At 38.3% G+C, this 19,109-nt stretch overlaps 1 protein-coding gene and 1 pseudogene across 1 annotated transcript; one reads left to right on the forward strand and one right to left on the reverse strand.

Annotated features, from left to right (window-relative positions):
* The first annotated feature begins 262 nt into the window (after positions 1–262).
* LOC139783714 (putative nuclease HARBI1) lies at positions 263–1,199 on the forward strand. Its single transcript, XM_071722857.1, has 3 exons — positions 263–269; positions 313–401; positions 477–1,199. Exons 1-3 carry the CDS (start codon positions 263–265, stop codon positions 1,197–1,199), a joined length of 819 nt encoding a protein of 272 aa, XP_071578958.1.
* An 8,790-nt stretch (positions 1,200–9,989) lies between these two features.
* Positions 9,990–11,172, reverse strand: LOC139783715 (KICSTOR subunit 2-like; annotated as a pseudogene).
* Between the last annotated feature and the right edge of the window lie 7,937 nt (positions 11,173–19,109).

The following is a 19,109-nucleotide window of genomic DNA, read 5'->3' on the forward strand; positions in this document are numbered from 1 at the left end:
AAAGTATCTTACCAGCTGAACGGTTGGCATTAACATTGAGGTTTGTTTTGCTTCATCCAATTTAATTTTTAATTTAGTGTTTTTTGTAGTGTATAAACGTAACAACGTTATACATTTTTGCTTAATGCATGAATATTGGTATATTATATATTAAATATTATAGATATCTTGCTTCCGGGGACTCCATGATATCGATGTCCTACCAATATCTCGTGGGAGTGACAACAGCGAGTAATATCATCCATGAAACCTGCAAAGCAATATGAGATGTTTTATGCCCTTTGGTTCTTCCGGGCCGATTGGAAGAAAAAGACTGGGTGGATATCGCCAATGCTTATAACGAAAGATGGAATTTCGTTCATTGCATTGGAGTCATTGATGGCAAGCACGTCACCATTCAAGTACGTAAAATCATTGTTGGTATACGATATAATTTAACAAGAAGTACAATTTGAGATTACAATTCGTACTTTTAGTGTCCCAATAATGCTGGATCAGCGTTTTATAATTATAAACACAGTCACAGCATAGTTCTCATGGCTATCTGCGATGCAAATTATATAATACGTTTTGTGGATATCGGGGCATACGGACGACAAAGTGATGGTGGCGTCTTCAAAGAAAGTGCTATGGGGAAAGCGTTCGAAGAAGGTGGAATGGATATTCCACAGCCAGCAGCGGTTGGAGAAGGAGGACCTATTTTACCCTACTGTCTTGTGGGAGATGAAGCCTTTCCTTTGAAGCCATACTTGCTTCGTCCGTATCCAGGTAGAGGACTTACACCAGAGCAAGAGGTGTACAATTACCGTCTGAGTCGTGCGAGACGAATAATAGAAAACGTGTTTGGTATACTCGCCAGTCAATGGAGAGTATACAGAAAACCAATTATCGCCAATCCTGATAACGCAAAGTTAATCGTTCAAGCAACTATTTGTCTGCATAATTGGCTTCGCCGGCAGGACATTGATGAGAACGCATATGTGCCTCCGGGTTTGATCGATGTCGATGATCCACACTGTCCAAATAACTTCAGACCAGGGTCTTGGCGTGTCATCATGGAAAATGGATGTGCATTCAGAGACATCTCAAACTGTGAATCGAACACGAGTGCCCGACAATGCATAAAAATTCGAAATGAATTTTGTCGCTATTTTAATAACGAGGGAGCAGTGCCGTGGCAATATGAAAGATGTATGTAACTAAATGTGTCTTTTCTATTTGAAATAGAAAATACATTAATAATTACTTATATATTTCATGGTAATAGACATAAATAGTTTTCAAATGGATGGAACCCAATCCGGGTTGTTTCATACGCGTACTTGGCGCGAGACACTACCGTGTCTCTTGATCAGTTTGCTGCGACAAAAAAGTTATTATATATATATATATATATATAATATATATATATATATATATATATATATATATATATATATGTCTTTTTCTCTTTTATCAAATATTTTTTATTAAATAGGGATATATATAAATGATATATATATATATATATATATATCATCATTTATCATCATCATCATCATCATCATCATTTATATATATATAATAATTAATATATATATAAGTATATATAATATATATATAAATAATTTATATATATATAAATATATATATAAATGATATCATTTATATATATCCCTATTTAATAAAAAATATTTGATAAAAGAGAAAAAGACAGACAGAGAGAGAGAGAGAGAGAGAGAGAGAGAGAGAGAGAGAGAGAGAGAGAGAGAGAGAGAGAGAGAGAGAGAGAGAGAGAGAGAGATAGAGAGAGAGAGACTGAGAGAGAGAATCGAAATTATTAATCTATTACGAATACAGTTACAATTTATGTACAATTTATATTTTTTAAAAATATATAGGTTTATACATATATAAAATACACATATATAAAATTGTATAATTGTAATTTATCATTTTTAGTGTAATTTATAATTTTTTTTATAATTTTTTTCGTCATTTTCGTCCTCAGCGTCTCGTTTCCGCTTATTCTTTTTATTTTTATCATCCTCCTTTTTTTCTTCCTCCTTTTCCTCCTTACAATTTTCTTTCTTCTCACATTCTTTTTGTGATTCACATTTTTCCTTACAATTTTCTTTCTTCTCACGTTCTTCTTGTGATCTTTCAAATTCCATCATTGCAGTTATCAGTATATCGTCATAACCATCTTCTAATGCTAAAATTTTATATATTAAAAGAAATCATATAAACAATTTAAACATCTGTATTAACTAATTAATTATTATTCTTATTTACCATTTCTCAATTCTTCCAATTCTCTCAATCTCTCTATTGATTCTTCATTTGAATTCATTTCATTATTTACTGCTTTTATTTCTGATTTATTTTCCATGATTCTGACATTTAATATGTGAAATTAGCAACTTATTCCACTTCTTCTTTTTCTCCTTATAGACAGACGACGTAATGTACATTTTTTTAAAAATCACGTATATTTTTTTAAACAAAAATTGGAAATGTTTCACTCTATTTTTTCCAATTTTTTTGGAGAAATAAGTGATTAAATCTCAAAGAAAAACTATAAAAAACTATAAAAACTATAAAAAAAAAACTATACACATCATGGCACTCCCCGGAAAATTCTACCCCTACTTCATATACTTTTGGTAAAATTTCGGTCCACTAACGAATGTAATTCGGTCAATTATTTCCCGAAAAATTAGATAAATTAAAAGAATCGGTTTCCAGAAAATCGGTAATGAAAAACTATACACATCATGGCACTCCCCGGGAAATTCTACCCCTATTTCATATACTTTTGATAAAAATTCGGTCCACTAACGAAGAGATTCGGTCAATTATTTCCCGAAAAAATAAAAAAAACCGATTTCTAGAAAATCGGTAACAAAAAACAATACACATTATGGCACTCCCCGGAAAATTCTACCCCTACTTCATATATTTTTAGTAAAAATTCGGTCCACTAACGAATGTGATTCGGTCAATTTCCCGAAAAATTGGAAAAATTACAAAAATCGGTTTCCAGAAAATCGGTAGCGAAAAACTATACACTTTATGGCACTCCCCGGGAAATTCTACCCCTGTTTCATATACAATTCTTTGAAATTTGGTCGATTATTTCCCGACTTCGGTAGATTATTTCCCGAAAAATTAAAAAAATTAAAAAAATTGATTTCCAGAAAATCGGTAACGAAAAATTAACCACGACATTTTCATCCCCGGGAAATTCTACCCCTATTTCATGTACCTGTGGTAAAAATTTGGTTTACTAACGAATGAGTAGTTCGCGTACATACATACATACATACATACATACATACAGACGACGGTACTTATATATATAGATGATGGTTCGGTCAATGAACTCGGGCTTTCGTCAGTATCTTGCAAAATGTTTATTGCATCGTTTCGTCAGTTTTTGGTTCGTTTATCTATTTTTGAAGTATTGCAATTTTTGCAGCATAAGCGCTTTAGCCTCGTTTTTCGCAAGAGAGGCAACCCCCCGCGTTAAATTGGCAAAGTTTACGGACATATATCTCCGGAACCAATCGGTTAAAAAATCCGAAATTTTACAGACACACTCTAGGAACGTTAACCTTTCATTTCATATCACATTTTCCGGGCTAACTACATTTGACCTACATGCATGAACTACCTTAACGGCAAGTGATTCATTCTCGTCGAAATCTGATTCTGCATCTAAAATTCAGTAAAATATAAGCACATGTTTTAAATATTATATAAACTAAACTCGAATACCACGTTATTTATAATCTAACCTAAGTGGTAGCTTTATTTCACCTTCACAAAATTATGTTACCTAATTTAACTCAAGTGACATGTATTTAAAAAAAATGTAAAATCTTTAATTAAATTGCGCCAATTGCAAAAAGAATATGTATAAATTCAAAAGTCCAATTTAAGTGGTAGCTTTACTTCCCCTTCACAAAATTATGTTACCTAACTTAACTCAAGTGATATGTATTTCAAAAAAAGATGTAAAATCTTTAAATTAAATTGCGCCAATTGCAAAAAGAATATGTATATTGCTTTGAAAAATAATTGTTGTGCAACTACTTTAAAAAAATAAAACCCAAGTGGTATCTTTGTGTTCCTATTCAAGGGTCTTCCTATTCCAACCCAAGTGGTAATAGCTTCTTAATTCTTCTTAACAAAATGATAATATTACAAAAAATCATTTTAATTACAAAGAATTAAAGAAGTAACAGTACAAAATAAAAATATTTAATTAAAATGAAATAAATAAATTTTTTTGTAAAAAAACTTGGCGCTGCTTTTTTACTCCTGTCGCATTTTTCCTTAAATTATGTTTATTGTTTTTTTATTTAATTAAAAATCTTAGTACTAATGTTTAAATTTTAATGTTTAAATTTTGAAGTCCAGCAGCGCCAAGTTTTTTTTATAAGAAAAATGTATTTATTTTATTTTAATTAAATATTTTTATTTTGTACTGTTACTTCTTTAATTCTTTGTAATTAAAATGATTTTTTGTAATATTATAATTTTGTTAAGAAGAATTAAGAAGCTATCACTATTTGGGTTGGAATAGGAAGACCCTTGAATAGGAACAAAAAGATACCACTTGGGTTTTATTTTTTAAAAGTAGTTGCACAACAATTATATCTCTTTGCAATTGGCGCAATTTAATTTATTTTTTGAAATACATGTCACTTGAGTTAAATTAGGTAACATAATTTTGTGAAGGAGAAATAAAGCTACCACTTAAGTTGAATTTTTGAATTTATACATATTCTTTTTGCAATTGGCGCAATTTAATTAAAAATTTTACATTTTTTTTTAAATACATGTCACTTGAGTTAAATTAGGTAACATAATTTTGTGAAGGAGAAATAAAGCTACCACTTAAGTTAGATTTTTGAATTTACAAAATACATTGCGTGTACTTGGCGCCTTTTTTACCTTTTTTGAAAAAGGTAATTTTGTACTGATATCACCCATTTTGTAGTGTTAAGCAGGGATAATTACGATTACGAATGACACTTTATTTGCCCCGAAGGAGCCTTAAAGGGCGTTTTTGAGGAACGTTCCCAAACCTTTACAAAAATCTTTACATCTTTACATTCCTCCCATTCTTCCTTCTTTTTTACACATATACACACATATACACATGGCGTTTTGAAGGGACGTTCCCAACCCTTTACAAGTTTGCTTATACACCCTCCCTACCCCTTCCAGTGTCTTCTCTCTGGTCCCTCCCCTTTGTCCTCTTCGTCCTCGTCCGAATTCATCAAGAGCTTCTCCTCCATCTTCTGCGTAATTTCCTCCTCTGCCGACCTCCCTTTCCTCCTAGTTTCTTCCTCTCTTTTTTCCCATCTCTTTTCCCTCTTTTTTCCTTCTTTTATTATTTTCTCAATCGACTTGTCCTCGTCCATTTTCACCTTCATTCTACTTCCTTCTTTTCTTCTTGCTTCAAGTACCTTCCTTTTATCCTCTTCGCTTCCCATCCTTACCAGCAAAGTTAACCATTCTCCTCTCAGTCCTATCACGTTCACTTCCCTCACTTCCACCTCCACTTTCAATCCTTCTGAAAATAATTGCTTCACCTTTTTGCAATTTGAGTTACCTCCTCCCCATCTCTCTCTCTCTCTCTCTCTCTCTCTCTCTCTCTCTCTCTCTCTCTCTCTCTCTCTCTCTCTCTCTCTCTCTCTCTCTCTCTCTCTCTCTCTCTACCCTGATTATTATGTTCTTCCTTCTTTTTTCTTCATCGTACTCTTCATCATCTTCATACCACCATTTTTTCTTGTACGCAATATCCCCTCCCTCCTCACTCTCGTCCCTCTTCCTTTTTCCTGAGCTTTGCTCCATTCTGTGCATCCTTCTTTTCAGTTCTTCTATTTCCTTCTTAAGCTCCTTCGTCATTCTTGCTGCTCGCTCCTCCACTATCTTCTCTATCACCTCCCTGTCGATTGTTAGTGTTCCTCTACATTCGACTTTTCCGTCCATCTTCCTTTCCTTTCCTCTTTCGAAATCTGTAAACAAAACTATTTCCTCTATTTAACATACGTGCTTTCCTGTCTTCGTCTCCTCCTCCTGTCCTCCCTCCGTCTTTTTCTTTCTCCTTAACTGCCAATCTTTACCTTTAGAACCTCCGCAGACAATTCTTTCGGCCAACCCCACTTTCTTTCTGTTCTCCTTCTTTCCACCGATCGCTCTTACTACCGCCACGTGCACTCACCTTCCCTATATTCGCTACTTACTTTCCTTTCTGCTCACCTCGCTCTATCGATTCCTTACTTTGGTACTTCGATCGCTCGATCACTCCATTTGCCCGCCGCTACACGATGCGACGCGCGCGTTGTGCATTCGCCTTACTTCCTTCTCGCCTCCTGTGCCATCTCCTTGCCTTTGTCATCTCCTCCAGTTAGCCCTAACCTCTTTCTACGGGCTCTTTTTCTCCGACTGTTTTCTCTTACCCTGCTCCGCCTTTTTTCTCGCCTCCATTTCCTGCACCTCCTCTTTGCCTTCCTCATACCCTTCGCTACTTCTCCTCCATCATCCTCCTCCCTATTACACTCTTCCAGACACTCTTAACTTCCTTACTATGATCCACCTGTTCCCCCGCCGAGGATTACGGGGGAACTCCGTTAAGCAGGGATAATTATTCACGAAATTAGCAACAACAAATTAAATTTTTATTGAATTAGCAAATTAGTAATTAGTTACAAAAAATTACTATTTACATAAAAATTAATAATATTTAAGTAAAAGTAAATTATACACTTCTCACAAAAATTAAAGGAACACTAAGCTTTTCTTTAAAAATAGGCAAAATTCAAGCAGCTGTAACTTTGTTAAAAATGAACGAAATTTAAATTTAAAGCTTAAAACCTCTATTTTTTAGTTTTTGTAAGTTTGGTAATTTTTGTATATAGAAAACTACAAGCTGGACAAAATAGAAAATTTTTCTCTCACTTTAAAACAACCTGGCTTCGAAACACGGATCTAGCTCGCGGCTGGGCTGGGTTCGAAGGAGGCGCGGAGGAACGGACGCGAGGCGAGGTTGGCAAAATGAAGCGTATCGGCGTGGGTAACAAATAACAAGAGTTTATTCGAGAATAAAGGCTCGCGATATTTACAATAGATTAATACTGAATTTACAATGATTGGTGATGCGCGGGATACAAAGATCGGTTGGTCGCGGGCTGCGCGATGCAGAACGCAATGATCGGCGTGCCGCGGGTGGCGCAAGGTAAGGCGCGGTACGTACGGAGCGGGGCCCGTACTTTCGGCGGTCTCGCGGACCGAATCGCGTGACACTATGTATCGGCGCGAGCGGGGCCGGGTTCCCGGGCGTCGCGGATCGGAGCGCGGAAAAACCGGCGCGAAGCGCGGAAGCGGCGATGAGATCGCGCGGAGCAGGATCGACCTGGCGCGAGTCCGACCACCGAGAAGCGCTCGGTGGAGGCAGAGTACGGGGCTCTACCCCCGAGGACGGCTGCGAGCGGCTAGAGTTCCTCTAGTAAGAGTTAGGACACCCCGGTCTGACTCCTGATTGGTTCCGCCATTAATGGGGGAGACGTTAGTGGGAGTGAGACAAAGCTATAAGTAGGAGTGAGACAAAGATCCATGAAAAGTACGAGTGGGGAGGCTGTCTCTCTCGATCGTTCGCATAATTCCCCATTAATGGCGGACGGTGTCCTAACTCTTACTAGGGGAACTCTACGAGCGGCTAGATCGAGGCAAAAGAGAAAGGCGCGAGACCAACCACCGAGGAGCGCTCGGTGGAGGTAGAGTGCGGTGGCTCTACCCCCGATGGAAGGCTGCAAGCGTCTGGAAACGGAGCGGTATCCGGCGAGAAGCGCTCGGTGGAGGCAGAGAAGCGCTCTGCCCCCGTTCGGATAGCCCTGGAGATGAAGCTGGTCGTTTGTCGAGACTCGCTCGACGAAGACAGAGTATGCCAGAGGCGCTCTACCCTCGTTCTGACTTGCTTTAGAGAAGCGGGTGCGGGAATTTCAGGATCGGTGCGGTCGGTCGGAACGTTGATCAGGAAATCGCAATTTGCGTTAAAAACGCTCCGTTTATATACCCGTCGCGGCGGCGTTACGTAGTGGCGGGGGTAGCGACGGCGATCGCGAGCGCCGGGACGGTGCGGCGGAACGGTCGGAGACTACGGCGTCCCGACGCCGCGATCGCGTTCGGCGATCTTCGGTCGCTGTCGGCACCGCTCGGCGCGTCGAGGCGGTTGCCGCGGTGAGTCCGTTCGCGGACTTCCTAGCGTTATAATAAACGTTTAAAATACGGTGGGCACACCGTACCCGTTCCTCGCTCTGCGGGTGGTTGGCCGGGCGGTCTCGGCCTGGTGTTCGGCCGGAACAATGCATTTTAAGGGTGCATCGTTACAACTTTATAGGCCTGTCACGTGCACAAAAAAAATCTGTGAAAATTTTCGACTTTCTAACGTGAAACCTTGAAGTTTTCCTTGCAAAATCTTTTTTTAAAAATATTTCTACGATTTTTTGTTACTGATTGTGAGTTATCGTGGATTGAATAAGAAATGAGGATTTTGACTTTGATTGCTCATAACTCTCTTAAAAAAATCATTGTATCGCAATTTAAAAAACAGATTTTTAAAGCTGAAACTTTGCTTTATTGAACGGTATAATTGCCAAATTTTTTTAAATAACATGTAGACATGATACAAATAAATGAAAATAATGTAAAAATTATTTTTCCCTTTTTTATTTTGACCCAGAAAACAATTGTGCAGGACAATAAAACAAATTTATTCTTTATGTTTTTTGTACTTTTAAGTGCCCTGCATTAAATCTGGGAATTTAAACAATTTCATGTTTTTCCGTATTTTCCTTCGTTTTTCATGTTTTCTTCGCTATAGACATAATTTTTATGGCCATTTTCGGATCTACAACTCAAAATACGTAAGAATATGTAAGATTTATTCGTTCCCCTGACAGTTCCCAAAACTTAATTTTGTGTACTCTCCTTAAGCAATTTTACATTCTTTTGTACGTTTTGCTCCATAAAACCATAGTGGGCACCATGAAAAAAATCTCATAGCTATTTGACAAATTTTTTTTAAATGCAGGGTACTTAATAAAGAATAAATTTGTGTTGTTGTTCTGCACAATTGTTTTATGGGTCAAAATAAAAAAGAGAAAAATTGCTAATTTTTACATTATTTTCATACATTATTTACATTATTTGTATCATGTCTACATGTTATTTAAAAAAATTTGGCAATTATACCACTCAATAGAGCAAAATTTCAGCTTTAAGAATCTGTTTTTTGAATTGCGATACGATGATTTTAAAGGGAGTTATGAGCAATCAAAGTCAAAATGCTCATTTCTTATTCAATCCACGATAAATCAGTAACAAAAAATCGTAGAAACATTTTTTAAAAAAGATTTTGCAAGGAAAATTTCAAGCTTTCAAAGTCGAAAATTTTCGCAGATTTTTTTTTGTGCACGTGACAGGCCCACAAAGTAAAAGGAAAATTTTCTATTTTGTCCAGCTCATAGTTTTCTATATGTAAAAATTACCAAATTTACAGAAACTAAAAAATAATAGTAACCTTTCAAAAGTAGAGATTTCAAGCTTTAAAATCCTTTTTTTAAATTTAAATTTTGTTTATTTTTAACAAAGTTACAGCTGCTTAAACTTTGCCTATTTTTAAAGATAAATTTAGTGTTCTTTTAATTCTTGACACATAATGACAAGATAATGAAAGTGCTTCCAGCATGCTCGGATTTTAGATTTCGAGTACTTCAGATACAATAAAATATGAAAAGTTTAAGAACGTGATGGATTGCACCAATATTGGTTAGCGCTTAATCGTTAAATTTTCTTTTCCTACGTTAAAAACTAAAGTTACGATTTATTTAAAAATTATTGGTGCAATAACTAGGTAAAAAATCAATTTAAGCATACATGTGTAGTTTAGACAGGATATAAATCCAGGTCAGAATTATAAATAAATGTACCAGCATTTAAGTATACAGTAAATAATAATCTATACTCTGCTTGCTCACAATACTCCTCATTTCCCCTGGACTAGCTTGTTGGCTTAAAGTAGTGTGGAAATACAGAGAACAATTAGCTAATATGACACCGCGAAGCTTCATCATCCATTGATACAATGCTGGTTGTTGATTTGCCTTAAGAAACGTCGCCCAATTTCCAGGATAAGCTGCTTCAATGTTCTTATTTATATATCGCTAACCTCCTTGCTCTGCAGAGTTCTTTCCCAAGCTGACATTCGCGTTTGCGCTCCATAGAGCGTTATCAGAGTCGGTAAAAATCTCCAGTTTTGAATTTCCACTTGCGCTTTCATTAATTGCACTAATGTTTCACATTCTAATCTGAATAATAAAAATTATTAGCTTCTTACACGCATTAAAGTTTACAATATTTCATATTACTAAAAAATCACGAGGGGATATGCACGTTAAACTTGTCTTAATAGCAACCAAATGAGAACAGGATAATAAATAGCATTTCACTATCCCTTCTATACACTGCAACAATTCCTGATGCTTCATAACTTTGCTGTTTATACTCATGTTGTACATTCTCTTGTAGCTGTAATGCAATAATCATAGATGTGACATTAGAAACAGAAGGTTTGAAGCGCTAATATATCGTGCCGATAGAGTTCGTCCCTTGGTCATTTCCTTTAATCTTTTCAAGTCAGACTTCAACGATTCGTAGACCCTTGGTCATTTCCTCTAATCTTTTCAAGTCAGACTTCAACGATTCGTAGACAGTCTTCAAGGAATTCTGTAAATAATATCAACATAAATGAAGCTTGAGACGAGCGATGACAAAAGCAACTTCTTCCTTGTTAAATACATACATCTTTTCTGAGGAAACCTTTGTTTTTAGTGTTGAGAGAACCTAAATCTGTATATGAACACTCTGCTACGGCTATCTGCGGTAAGTGCATCAGGAGTATTCCCCATGGACCTATTTGTATCTGCTTGCACGACTCCCTTTCTCTTTCCTGAATTAAAAATACATTTTCTCTCAGATACAACTATATAATTGCAAGTATTCATATCACATACATATAACAGGAATTTAGCCACTCACAATTGTCTCCTTGGCCTTGTCGAAGCATAATTGTGCGACCTGGGTGAAGAAGGTGTTAAGGAACTCGTCTTCGTGATCCATCCTCTATTATTATTTGCAGCAAACGCGAATAAACAACGGTCAAGCCATGCGGATTTTTTTTTAATTTCCACTGGTTCGTCCATAGGGTTATATAGCACATAAGTCTCTTTTGTCTATGCAAGTGTCATATGGTGTCATACTGAACGAGGTTATGTTATAACGTTGTGTATGTGTTACGTATATGAGTCGATTCGACCTTGCGAGAAAGATAATATTACCAAATCCGGAAATAATGTCACGGTCCAAAACTCTTTGGAGTACGCCGGCACTTTTTCCAAGATATCCCCAGATGCAATGTCAATAATAAGCATTTTTCCGTCCTTCAAACAAACAATCAGATGTCTGTCACCCGGTACAAATGTTACCGTCAAGGCATAACCGCACTGCACTGTGCGTAAGCACGATAGCGTTGGCCTAAAAATTGTCACGTTCGTTACACGTCTCTAATATGTATCCATTATTAAAAATACATATTTCATAAGATACTCTACCTATTCCATAATTTGACAGAATCTCCGCTATTTAACGCAAACGCTTTACTTCGGGATCCTTCTCTTCCGTGTACAAAGAATGCAACTCGATCGAATTGTTATTGACTCCAACACACATCTATAGGTTAACTGACTGTGACAGCGCGCTGAACGCACTGTCTGCACATTCTGCACTGCGCGCGCGCGAAACTGGCGATACTAGCACCGCCAATGTCGAAAAAGTGAAAAGGACGCGACTCCTCCGCCAATGGCATGAGAGACGTCGACGTATCTTACGTTTCTTAATATAAAATTTTCACATTTGGACTTTGCGTCGCAATATCTCCGCTCGTAGGGCACGTAGCGGAAAAATAAAAAGAACGGATAAGAAATTAGAGATGAGAGAGAGAGAAGAAAGAAGAAAAAACATAGTTATAAGAGGAACAAAAGGAAAGAGGAACGAAATAGAAAAAGAGGTGAAAGAAATTCTAAAGGGGGTAGGAATAGAGGCGGAAGTGAGTTGTAAGAAGGTCATTGAAGATGGCAGAGAGGGAGGTATAAGGATGACAGTAATAGGTCTACAGGGATTGGAACAGAAAAGAAAGGTGATAGAGAGAAGAAGACTAAGAGAAAAAGGGATAAAAATAGATGATGACCTGACATGGAAGGAGAGGAAGATAAGATGGAATTTAGAAGACATTGCAAGACAGGAGAGAGGAAATGATAAGAGAGTAAGGGTAGGATATAGAGAAATACAAATAGAAGGAAAATGGTGGAAATGGGAGGAGGATGAAGAAATATTGCGAGACAACGAAGGAAAAGTGTGGAAGAAAAGGGGGGAAGAATAAGAGAAGCAGAGGATGGAGGCAATCCGGAAGAGGAAGACAAGGAGAACAAAGAAGGTAAAAAGGAGGATGAAGAAGAGAACGTAGGAGGAAAAGACAGAGAGGAGAATAAGGGAAATGGAGAGAGAGAAAAGGAAAGACAGGAGGGAGGAGGAGATTTGGAAGGTGGTTTTCTGGAACGTGGCGGGCATAGCAAACAAGGATAAAGAGTTCTGGAAAGGGATAAAGGAATGGGACGTAGTGATAATGATGGAGACATGGCTAGATGAGAGGGGATGGGAGAAGATGAAAGAAAAGATCCCAAGCGAATACAGATGGAGAGTGCAGATAGCGACCAGGAAGAACAAAAAAGGAAGGGCGAGTGGAGGCATGTTATTAGGAATACGGAAGAGAATAGAAGAGATAAATGAAGAAAGAAGGTTGGAGGAAGAGGAAGGAAAAATCGAATGTAAAATAAGAATAGGAGAAAAAATATGGAGAATAATAAGATTATATGTGTCATGTTCCGGGGTGAGGTGGCAATGAAGTGTCGTCACATCAAAAGAACAGTTTAATTATGACTTACTCAAGTACAAATAGAGTGTGATATGTGTAACGCACGTCGCTCGAGAGCACACGTATACCTCAGAGCTCATCGGAGACCGGCTTGGAGAGGACTGTCGATCGCGTCGGCACACAGGGCATTGTAGCTCTCCCACCATGACACACACGCCTGAACATGTGTAACGCGCGTGTACTCATGCAAATACATTACAATTCCTCCTTCGTAAGTTTGAGCCTTACTTTTTTAACCTTTCTGAGCGCCGCAATACAACTTCCGGTTTCTCGATCGTCCCGTTAACATTAGTCGATTTTGGACGCATTACCCGATTGTTTGTCTCCGGAAATTTAATGATTTGGTCGACGTGTCGCTTCCAAGTATTTCCTCCCTCGACCTCTACCTTAAACGTTACCGGGGACAACTTTTGTATTATTCGTCCCTTGATGCGCTTCTTATTGCGCACGCTAAAGTCATCGACCATTACCGATTCTCCGACTTGGAACTCGACATTTCGACTGCCTCGTTTTGCAACTGACTGAGCCATTTGTTTATCGGACACGTCGCCAGCAACGTCTGGTTTTAATAAATCGAAACGCGTTCTAAGTTCTCTTTTATAAACCAAGTATGCCGGGGTTCTGCCAGTCGTGCAATGCTCAGTAGTACGGTAATCAAACAGGAATAAATTTATCGCATAGTCAAGTGACTTTCCGGTGGCAATTATTTTGTCGACCTTATCTTTAAATGTTTCCACAAAATTCTCCGCTGCACCATTCGTCGCAGGGTGATGCGGGGCGCTGAAGCTATGCTTAATTCCGTTACGCCTTACAAAATCTTGGAACTCTTGGCAAGTATACTGAGTTCTATTATCGGTTACCAAATGTCGCGGTAATCCGTGTCTGACGAGCACCTTTTTAAATTTTTCGATAACTCTTGGAGCCTGTGTACATTTTTGCATCCTTATTATCTCTGGCCACTTCGAGTGAGCATCAATAATCAGCATGAATATTTGTCCGTGAAAATGACCTAGGAAATCTGAGTGTACCCTGCTCCAAAATTTATCGGGATATGGCCACGGGTTTAACGGTACGTTCGGCGGGGCTTTCCTCTCTCTCACGCATGCTGTGCGCGTCGCGATCACTTGTTCGATTTCTTTATCGATGTCCGGCCACCACACGTATGATTGTGCAATCATCTTTGTCTTCACGATGCCGAAGTGCGATGCATGTAGCTCGCGAAGGACACTTTGTTGTAACTTTTCCGGCACTATCACTCTGTATCCCCACAATAAACAACCCTTTTCCACCTTAACTCGTCATGCTTTGCATACAATTTCTGTTCATACCCGTTCAATGTATCTACCCTAGGCCATACGTCATTTACGTATCGTAGTACTTTGCTTAATGCTTTGTCACGTTTTGTTTCTTTTGCTATCTCCGCCGCATTTAGAGTTTCGAGTGCTTCCTCTACATAATTGATTGCAATGAACTCGTTATCAAAAATAGGAGTCTTGTCATCAACAGGGAGTCTAGACAACGCGTCAAAATTGCTTTCTGACCGTATATATTCGATGTCGTAAGAAAATCGTGACAGAAAATAAGCCCATCTTTGAAGTCTGCTCGCCACTGTCAGTGGAATCTCTTGTTTCGGACCGAAAATATAGATTAAAGGCTTATGATCTGTTCTCAAGATGATTTTTTTTCCGTAGATATAATTATAAAATTTTTTAAAACCGAATACAATAGCGCTAGCCTCCTTGTCGATTATTGCTCTATTCAATTCCGAATCTGGTATAACTTTTGATGCGTATGCAATCGGCCTTTCCGCTTTGTCTTTATATCTATGCGACAATATCGCCGATAGATCGTATGCCGATGCATCGCAAGCAAGTATTATTTCTTCATCCGGGTCAAAATGCGCAAGCACTTTAGGTGACGTTAACTCTGCTTTCACCCACTTAAAAGCAGTTTCGCAATCTTTCGTCCATTCAAATGTCTCTTTTTTCGCACACTCGTAAAGTGGTTTTAACTCTCGCGCCCCATCCGGTAAAAATCGCCCATAGTAGGTAATTAAACCGATAAATGAGTCTAATTGTTTCTCATCTGCCGGAGTGGGTGCGTTAATCATGGCTTTTACCTTTGTAGCTGACTTATGCAGACCATTTTTATCTATAACGAATCCTAGTATATCTAACCGATCTTTAACAAACTCACATTTCTTGAAGGAGACTTTAAAACCACTTTCCTCGAGACGTGTGAATACCATATTAAGAGCTTGCAAATGCTCTTCATCGTTTGCACCTATACAATAAATATTATCGAGGTACGCTATTACGCCTTTGATACCTGCGAGACATTGTTTGATTTTCCTTTGAAAATCGCCCGGACCCGATGCTATCCCCTCGGTCATTTTCGTATACTTATATAGACCCTTATGTGTAATTATCGTTAAATAGTCTTGGCTTGACTCGTCTACAGGGATTTGCATATAAGCATGTTCTAAATCTATCTGAGAAAATTTCTCTCCTTTTCTAAGTGCCATAAAAATTTCATCGATCAAAGGTAAGGGATGACGATCCATTACTAAGCATGGATTCACCGTAAGTTTGAAGTTACCGCAAATCCTTACTGCTCCGTTTGCCTTATTACAGGCACAATGGGAGTGGCCCAGTCACTCACATCGACCTTTTTTAGATGACCCAGCGACTCTAATCTTTTAATTTCGGCCTCAACTTTTTCAGTTAACGCGAATGGCAAGTGTCTAGCCTTAAGAGCTCTGGGCTCTGAATCTTTTCGTATTACTAATTTTAGAACACCCTTATTATACAATCCGGGACCTGGACCAAAAAGCTTAGGGAATTTACCTGGGAATTCTCGTGCGATACAATTCAAATCAATTTTATTACAATTCAACGTCTCGTTTACAGCTGCTTTCCATGTTAATGGCCATAGGGAAAAGGCTTGCAGCCACTGTCTGCCAATTAACGTTGGTTCCCTTCATAATTACCATTTTTAACTGTTGAATCTCCTTCTTACCGATTTTAACTTTTAAATTTGTTGCAATTCCTACATGTTTCAAGGAAACTTTTCCGTAAGCTTTTAAGTTTGTGTCCATCGTTTCAATTCGAATATCCGGAAAATATTTATTTTGAACTTCTTCCGAAATTATTGTCGCGTACGTTCCCGTATCAACTTCCATATTTATCGCAATATCGTTTACAAATACGTTTACATACATAGGTTCTGCTCGAATACCGTCGTATACACTGTTTACGTTACCGACCCTTGAAATGTTGTCATCTTCTTCTGCGAAGTAGAAATCGTGCGCCGTTTCCTCCTCTCGGTGACCCTCCGTTACGGGCTGCACATGTTGGACTTCAGTCTTCTTCGGTCTACACATCGCTTCGAGGTGTCCTTTCTTCTTGCAGGCGCGGCAGGTCTGGTATCGGTGGAAACAATCTCGTGCCATGTGGTTCGCGCCACCACAGCAGTAGCAACTGGGGGTGCTTGGCGATTCGTGCTCTGATTAGACGAGGATGATGACTTCGATGCGTTACTGTTGTTGTAGGTTTTGCCTCGTCCCCCTCCTCCGCGATTGTTCGACCGACCTCTCCTTCCATGTTGCTGCCGTTGCTGCCTAGACTTCTGCGTCCAGTTTACCGAGTTCGTATTTGCCGCTGCTTCCGTGCTCGTTTTTTCCGTTACCGTTGCATCCTTTTCGGCTTCTTCCATGGCTAGTGCAATTTTATAGGCATTCTCGTATTTTAAGTCAGTTTCGCTCAATAGTTTCTTCTTCGTTGCATGATCCCTTAACCCACAAACAAGTCGATCTCGTATTGCTACGTTTGCGTCCGTAAAATTGCAGTTCAACGACAAATGCTTTAAACGTGCAACAAAGTCCGCCACCGATTCCGTCGCCGCTTGCTGCGCTTGGTTAAACTTATACCTTTCCATTGTTTCTGACGGCTTTGGATTTAAATGGTCTTTGATAAGCTTAATTAATTGATCGTATATTTTTGCGCCAGGCTTATCCGGTGCAGATAAATCTCTTGCCAACTTGTATGTTTCGGGATTTATTTTCGTTAATAATATGGGGACTTTCTTTTCATTCTTCACGTTGTTTGCAAGGAAATATAATTCCAATCTCTCTGTATAAATCTCCCAATCGTCTTTGCCTAGAATAAATTCTCATTTCGAAGAACTGGCATTGTGTTCAGCCATTGTGTGTACTGTTTTTGTCTCGTTATCTCTCCCCTCTGTGTTTACACGCTGGATATGTTTCCTTAGAATATTTCGCAGCGCGTCGATGCCACTATTTGCGTCGAATTCCAATCCTAAACGCGTTAGGCAGCCAATTAATTGTTGCTTATTGATCGTCTGGATCCACGCGGTTCCCGTATAGTCAATGTCCACGGGTTCGTTAGTCGACATTCGAATACTAAATAATTATAATGAAACTATTGTTCACTTATTTCAATATATGCGATTTACCGAGCACTTTTCGCTATACAATGTTTTGTTACTACTCCGTTCGAATACACGCGTCTTTCGAATACCGTATTATTACGCGTACTTTAAGAGTCGGAGCATTATTCATATATTCATATATTATTCATATATTTTTCTCGAGCGTTATAACTTACGCGCTTTCCTTTATCACACACGAGTACACTTCTGCCTTGGGTTCATTGAGAACACCTCGTCGCCAAATTGTCATGTTCCGGGGTGAGGTGGCAATGAAGTGTCGTCACATCAAAAGAACAGTTTAATTATGACTTACAAATAGAGTGTGATATGTGTAACGCACGTCGTTCGAGAGCACACGTATACCTCAGAGCTCATCGGAGACCGGCTCGGGGAAGAGAGCTACTGGAATTTTTAGAGGAAAGAGGTTGGATGATATTAAATGGAGGCGTGAAAGGAGATGAGGAAGGTGAATTTACGTACACAGGAGGGAGAGGCAAGACAGTTATAGATTACGTGATAGGGGAGGAGGAGGTTAGAGAAAGGGTGGAAAGACTGGAAGTAGGAGAAAAAGTGGACTCAGACCATCACCCAATAATAGTATGGGTGAGGGGTAAACTTGAGAGAAAGCAGGGAAAGAGAGAGGGAGAAAGAATAAGAAGAAGAGGATTTTGGAGCGAGGAGGGAAGAACACAATTCAAATGCAAATTAACGCGTATTATGATAACCCGAATATTTACACGATAATTAAATTTCCTGTGATAACATACCCAGTGTATGAAATAATAAGAACGACACCATTACCTGTCTATAACCACGCGAATATTTTTACATTTTTAAGAATTACGCACAACATCTTAGCGATAGATAAAGAAAATCATAATCATATAACGTTGGATGAGCGCGAATTAAATGATTGTAAACGAAACGGAATAAAATTTATATGTAACCGATACTACCCGGTATACTTTATAAAAGCCGACGCACCATGCGAGGTGCAAGTTCATGTAAAAGCGCCAGGATATGTAAATACCTGCGAAAAACGTCAAATATTGTCAAACATAACCTTATAAATAACGTTAATCGAACCACAAACGTGGCTATTCTCAACGCCGAAAAAACAAAAATTAACGATACAATGTAATGATCAGGCGGAACAAAAAATCGAAATAGAGAGAACAGGAAAAATAAGTATAAGTGAAAACTGTAAATTAACTACACCCGACATTATTATAAAAACAAAAAGACAAACGAATATGAAACGAATACAAATGCACTTAGCAGATTTTAATTTAACACTAACATACGAAAATAAAAATATTAACGAACAAGCGAAAAAAGAAATTAGACTAGAACCTGTAATTAGGAACCCTAACGAATTAAGTTTAGACATAAACGAAATAAATAAAGTATTGAGAAAATCCCAAGATAGCATAATAAAAAATCCTTATGTCATATATCTCGTAGGATCGACCCTTACGATTATAATTATATTAAGCGTAATAGAAATAAGTATCTGTGTAATAAAAAGAAATAAGAGACAAGCGAGCGCCCGACCGCACATACAGAGCGATTCAGCGATGTTATATTAGAAGATAAGAAAAATGTAACCGCAGAAAAC

Source organism: Temnothorax nylanderi, unplaced genomic scaffold (assembly GCF_030848795.1).
Source record: "Temnothorax nylanderi isolate EJ_2023f unplaced genomic scaffold, tnyl_v1.0 TNYL_tig0533_pilon, whole genome shotgun sequence".
Taxonomy (NCBI): domain Eukaryota; kingdom Metazoa; phylum Arthropoda; class Insecta; order Hymenoptera; family Formicidae; genus Temnothorax; species Temnothorax nylanderi.

Coding starts and splice junctions, on each gene's coding strand:
- LOC139783714 (XM_071722857.1), top strand. Junction 402..476: donor GCAAGCACGTCACCATTCAA/GTACGTAAAATC, acceptor TCGTACTTTTAG/TGTCCCAATAATGCTGGATC.